Below are 6,162 nucleotides of genomic sequence, written 5' to 3' on the forward strand. Positions count from 1 at the left end.
ATGAGGAAAGAAAGGGTGTTGCCTCCTGCCATTTCCTATTACCCATTTCTCTCTTTTTTTAAATCTTGTGACTTTTCCTTTTTCTCATTTTTATTTGTTGGATCATCAGCTACGACTCCAAGGCTCTTTTTCCAACCCTCACCCCAGTGTGATGAGCTCAGCGGAGATGGAGGGTGACAGCAGGACACCTCCACAGGCCTCAGGTTGAGATCAGAGAGATAGCAGGAATTACTGGACAGAAGTTTAGTGGGAGGGGTGCCTGATAAGTTTCAGAACTGCCTTCCATTCATCTTTTTGATCGTCCTTTCCACCTTCAGCTTGTTTAGTTCTGCCAAGAGTCAGTAGAGGTCACTACAGCTTCATAGGTTCAGTTCCCAGTTGCAGAAGCACACTTTTATTTTAAAGGAGCTGGGGGGTGGGGGGTCAGACCTGCATAGCTTGCCAAAGATTTGAACCGCTGGACACTACAGCTTGACATGTATTCACTACCAGAGCTTCTCAGAGGCTGAGAGACCAGACAGTTTTTGAGGCTATTGTATTAAAAAACGTAATTCCAACAAGCATTTATTGAGTACATGTTAAAAACACTGCTGTTGCCCTTGGAGATAACAACAGTCACAAGTTAGTCACTGCTGTCATGGAGCTTACACTGTAGTGCAGGACACCAACAAAACACATATCAGAAAATAAAAGTAGTGAAAAAACAAGGCATTGTATTACAGAGGATGAGGGAGGGGGCTACACCAGATTGAAAGCCGAGAAAAACCTCCCCAAAGAGGGAATTTTTAAGCTGAGACTTAACGAAAGGAAAAAGGTAAAAACAGTTAGAAAAATTGAGGTTTATTCTTAATAAGTTCTCCTTTTTAACTCAGGGGAAAATGTAACATCGTCTAGGACCTGGACCAGTGCTTCTTAAATTTTTATGTAAATGGATCACCTGGGATTCTTGTTAAAATGCAGAGTCTAATTCAGTAAGTCAGAAGTGAAATCCTGAGATTTTGCACTTCCAACAAGCTCCCAGTCATGCTGATGCTGCTGGTCCTTGACTGTAACTCTACGATCACAAGATACGAACAGGACTTTTAAACTGAACCCCTGCCCTGAAATACGTGATGTCTAAATATGGGACACAAGTTAAAATTGTATGATGAGCATCTTTTTTCAGTAGTGACAGTGTTTCCTTGTGGCTGTAAAAATAATATCAAAAGTTTACAATTCACTGCCATAGCCAAATGGCTCTCCCTCCTATCCTTGATAGGCCCTAATGAGGTGACTCGGATAAATGCCCTTTGAACGTCGTCATACCTGCCCTAACAGGTTGAAGGGAGATTCTGAAATGAAGCGAGGCTCCTAATCTCATAGGTGGGGATGCGTGTTGACAATTTTAGGAACACAGTACTGGGAAGGGGGAAACTAGTAGGCATACCAGCGGAGGGAGTAGGGTGGGTACGGTTTATTTTTCTCAGTTCTCTTAGGTGCTAGAGAAGTGAGATTAATATGACATGGAAATCAGCCTCTTCTCTCCCATTTCGTCTTTTTTAAACTTTCAAATCATTGACACAGAATTGCTAAAATGGGACCTGTTGCTCCCACACATCAGAGCTGCCCTGGACAAAAGCCAAAGTCACAGCTAGGGAAATTGTCTGCTTCCCACGGGAACGTAGACTTTGTTTCTATCCTCCCTGGGCCATTCCATCCTGAATATGCAAGGCTGGCACAGTCGGTAGATGGGGGCGATTCGTCTAGGAGCCTCCCCAGCGCAGCATCAACACCTCCCAGGGCGTTCCCTTCTGCCCTTGGCTCACCTCCCTCATCCGTGACACTCCGGGACATGACAGGGGGTGGGCTTGGCACCAGTTCCTTGTAGTACAGCGCGCCCCGAGAATGCAGCTCCCACCTTTCTTCTGCCGTAGCTTCAGGGTTCCGCGGTTACAGCGTGCAGCAGGTCATGTGGGCCGAGTCCTTGATCTCTGGACCGTACAGCACTGGGGGGAAGAAGGAGGATTAGTGGCAGCGGAAGGGCGCAGCCGAACCGGCGTTCCGGGGCGCTCTCCCTCCACTGCCTACCCGGGCGGCCCCTCACCGTTAATAGGCAGCGGGCGCCGCCACCTGCGCGCGGGTGCCAGCACCCGGGCCCAGGGCCGCAGGAGCTCACGCCATCGCGCGCTCCTAGGCCCCGCCCCCTTCTCTCCTTTTCCTAGTCTTCGGCCTCTCGGCCGCATCACCGCTTTCGCGAACCGGACCACCCGCCCCATTAGATTCGTGCGCGGCCCGCTCTGTTGCCTCCAAGCGTGACCACAAGTCCGGGTTGACAGCGACTTCAGTGACCCTGCCGCGCGGGAGCAGGGTGGGCGTGCGACAGCAGGGGCACATGACGACGTGGCGCAGACTCACTGCGCGCGCGGCCGCCCCGCCGCCGTCGCCACGCGCCGCCAACTCGCGCAGACAGGCGGTGCAGAGCGTGTGGCCGCAGCGCGCGCGCGCCGTTCCGGGGAGGCGGCGGGGCTCGCGGTCCCCGAGGTTGAAGGGCCGGTAGCAGATGTTGCAGTCCAGCTCGCCCTGCTCCGGAAGAGACGGCACCCGCACCAGGAGCTGCATCGTGCCCGCCGCGGACTCGAGGGCGTCGCTAACGGAGCGGGCCTGTTCTGGGGCCCGCGCCGAGGCCTGTTGCCCCTTTTAATAGTGAGACCCCCGCCCCTCTTGAGGCGTCAAGCGGCGGTCAGGCCGCTCCCCGCGGCAGCACGCGTGGGGGCGGTGGAGGTGCGAGACCCCGAATGCCAGCCATGGCGAAGCGAGGGGAGCGGGCCAGGCGGTGCGAGGGCTGGGGAGGGGAAGTCGCGGCACGCCCCCCACACACACTCCCTTCATGGCTTCCTTTATCCCCCGCGCAGAGCCAGCGTTCCTTAATTCTACTGTGTGCAAATCCCCAGTTCCCTCCCTGGGCCCGGGCCCTCAGCCACTGACACAGGGTTTCTCACACTTTCACAAACCACCCAAACGTACTTCCGTAAGCCAGTGACACCGCCCATTCTGCCCAATCTTTAGTGGGCTTCTGGGCGTTTGAGCAGATGTTGCCCTCAATTTTCCTTGTTATATACGACCTCCCTGTGTTCTTGTAAGGGGGGCTTCCCAAATTTTATTCTCAAACTGCTCAACTCCCAGGTGAAATCTCAGCCTAAAGAGGGCCCTAGATTCCAGAACCACGGCCTTAGGAATGCTGGGAATCCTATCCTTACTGAGTAGCCAGGCCTGGAGACCCACACACCATGATGGCTCCAGCAACGCAGCCCAGCCTGAGCTCTGACTCAGGGGTGTGACTTCTGCTACAGGTAAACAGGACTCACAGCCCACATTCCCTCACGGTGCCACACCCATCCCCCAGCCGCAGCCTCACCCTCCTCTCCTGGACCTGCGGTCCAGATTCTGTTGTGGAGGTTCATAGCACGGACTCTAGAGCCCGCTTACCAGTTGTGACACTTTGAGCAAGTTACTTAACTTCTCCGGGACTTGGTTTCCTCATCTATGACATGTGGATGATAATAGGATAGAATCAGCTTATATACTGATTCTAAGGTGCCTAGAATGATACTTGGCACACAGTAAACACACCATATATTAGCTGTTGTTAGTATCCTGTGACCCAGCCTATGTTGTGTTTACTTTAACTTCTTGGCACCCAACGTTTCCAGCACCCATTTCTTTTCTTTTTTTTTTAAACCCTGTTGCTTTCACCTTCGTAACACCCACTCAACCTTCAGCTCTCCATGCAGCCTCACTGTGTGAAATACCCACTGTAGACTCTGGTAACACCACGTGCTTTCCTCTGGACTTTGGACAACCAAAGTTTGTGTGTGTTTGGGGGTTACTTGTTACTTCTTTGCCTTTCCCATCTGTAAACTTCACAATGGTGGTTCTGAGTCTGGTTTTGTTTACCACTGTGTCCCTGTGCTGTACCATAGTAGGACTCAATAGATAAATACTTGTTAAATTAATGAACGAGGTGAGTGATAAATATGGTAAACGAGGGAATTCCCTGGCTGTCCAGTGGTTAGGACTCTTTCCCTGCCAGGGGGAACTAAAATCCTGCAAGCCATGCAGCACGGCCAAAAAAAAAAATAATAATAAATTATAAGTCTTCCAAAATGAGTGGGAGATGATAGGAGTGGATGTAAGTATTCATTAGTTGATGCGGTTGGCTGCTAATCCAGTAAATGGCACGCTGCTGACTTCTCTCTTTTGAAAATTGGTTTTATTCTGCTCTCCCAGCTTCGGGATCAAGGAAGGGTGAGGATGGGAAGAAGGGAGATGGTGAGGTTATATATATATATATATATATATATTTTTTTATCCCCTGCATCGGCAGGCGGACTCTCAACCACTGCGCCACCAGGGAAGCCCGGTGAGGTTATATTTTAAGGGAGGCAGAGCTCATCCTACCCTGCCTTGTGATCTTTAAAGATTATAACTTTCCACCCACTTTGTGTCCCAGGGAAATCAGAGTTCTTTGGGGAAGAATAAGGGTAAGGCTCTGACATAATCCCATTTGCTTCTGCTTTTGCACCACTCTCACACCTGAACTTTGACTTGTTTTCTTTTTTTACTTTATAATATTTCTTTTCCCTGTCTCTGTATCATTTCAACCATAGACCGGTTTTCATTTTACCTCTCCTTCCCCAAATCCCAAAGCCTCAACCTCAGAACAGCCCCTCCCCCTCAGCCACAGGAAAACCACCTAGATAGTTCATTGGCGTATGTGTGGGTATCAGGCAAGAGGGAAACAAGACGAATGGCTAATATAACTTTCAAAACAAAACAAGGGGGCTTCCCTGGTGGCGCAGTGGTTGAGAGCCCGCCTGCCCATGCAGGGGACACGGGTTCGTGCCACAACAGTGAGAGGCCCGCGTACCACAAAAAAAAAACACAAAAAAACAAAACAAGGGTAAGAGTGAGCATCAGAGGGAGGAGCAACAAAGCTATGAAGTCAGGCCTGTGGGTTCTAAGGAAGAAAGCTGTGGCCCGGAGGATCAGGTGCCTGGGTCCTTGATGGGAGCAATGACTAGGAGCATGACGCCTGGGTCACTGAGGTAAAGGAGCAGTGGAAAGGTAGTGCTGGACCTTTCTAACGGCAGGGTGCTAGAGGCCCAGATACGTGAGACTGAGATCCTAACCTCTCAGCCCCCAGCAATTTCAGACGTGGTAAGTGATGATCAAGCTGAGATTTTATTTACAGTCCCCTGGGAAGTCTTACACAAGAGGGGCCATCATTATTGCTTTAAGATTATTGCCAGGAGGAAGACTACAGTCCTCCACTCCCGGGTAGGAGTCCTGCTCAAGGCTCAAAAGTTTATCCCCAGACCTTTTTATGTCAGCCCCATTTCTCTGCCGTGACCTAAAGGCTGTCACCTTTTCCTGCGAATTGCGGCCCAACCGTACTTTCCAAGGGCTTCCCTGGCCACTTGTGCCAGGACAGGCTATATACATCGGCCGTCAATTTTCCCTCGTCAGTGCTTTGTCACTGCACTCCCCACCCTACCCCTCTCTGACAAGAACAAAGCATCAACACTTTTTGTGGTTTTAAGCCCTCCTCCACCTCCTGGCTGAGGCAGGGTCCTAGTTTCCCAAAGATTATCATTTACTTCCTGCCAGGACCAGCCTGGCTTCCTTTGTAACGAATGTAAGAGCCCCATCTCCTTTGTCCCAGATGACATCAAAACTCACTTCATATTAGGTTGTTACCCCTTGATGACATTTCAAGGGCCACTTTTGAGGTACTCTGCATGGGTCTTGTATCTGCCTTTTTTTTCCCCCTGGGCCTCGGCGATTAGGGGAAGAGAGAAGGGAGCGAGGCCAAGTGGCAGAGAGGGGACAGCCCAGTAGCTCATGCCCAGGATTAGCAGGGAGGCCTAGGAGGACGCAATAGGGGGCGGCGGACTACTTTCCCTCTCAAGCCCCACTGCGGGAGGATATGGCTTTGTTCATGCTTTCGCTACTGTGACCGGAACTCGTTAGTGGGCGGGGCCTCCCTGGCTCCGGCCGCTGCGTGGAGGGATCCGGAGCGGGAGGGAGGCGGGGGCGGGAAGCGGTTCTGGGAGGGTGCAGCGGCTCCGGTTTGGGTCCCTGCGCCCCCGACGGACTATTTCTTGAGATGCGGTTTGTGGCCTA

The 6,162-nt window shown here is 51.5% G+C and overlaps 1 protein-coding gene across 1 annotated transcript; it reads right to left on the reverse strand.

The window, feature by feature from the left end:
* Positions 1–518: 518 nt before the first annotated feature.
* RNF227 (ring finger protein 227) lies at positions 519–3,310 on the reverse strand. Its single transcript, XM_024748431.1, is given in 3 exon segments — positions 519–1,985; positions 2,084–2,217; positions 2,219–3,310. Coding segments are annotated over 3 exon segments (570 nt in total). The 5' UTR covers positions 2,599–3,310; the 3' UTR covers positions 519–1,929.
* Positions 3,311–6,162: the final 2,852 nt, after the last annotated feature.

This window comes from Neophocaena asiaeorientalis, unplaced genomic scaffold (assembly GCF_003031525.2).
Source record: "Neophocaena asiaeorientalis asiaeorientalis breed wild unplaced genomic scaffold, Neophocaena_asiaeorientalis_V1.1 scaffold543, whole genome shotgun sequence".
Taxonomy (NCBI): Eukaryota; Metazoa; Chordata; class Mammalia; order Artiodactyla; family Phocoenidae; genus Neophocaena; species Neophocaena asiaeorientalis.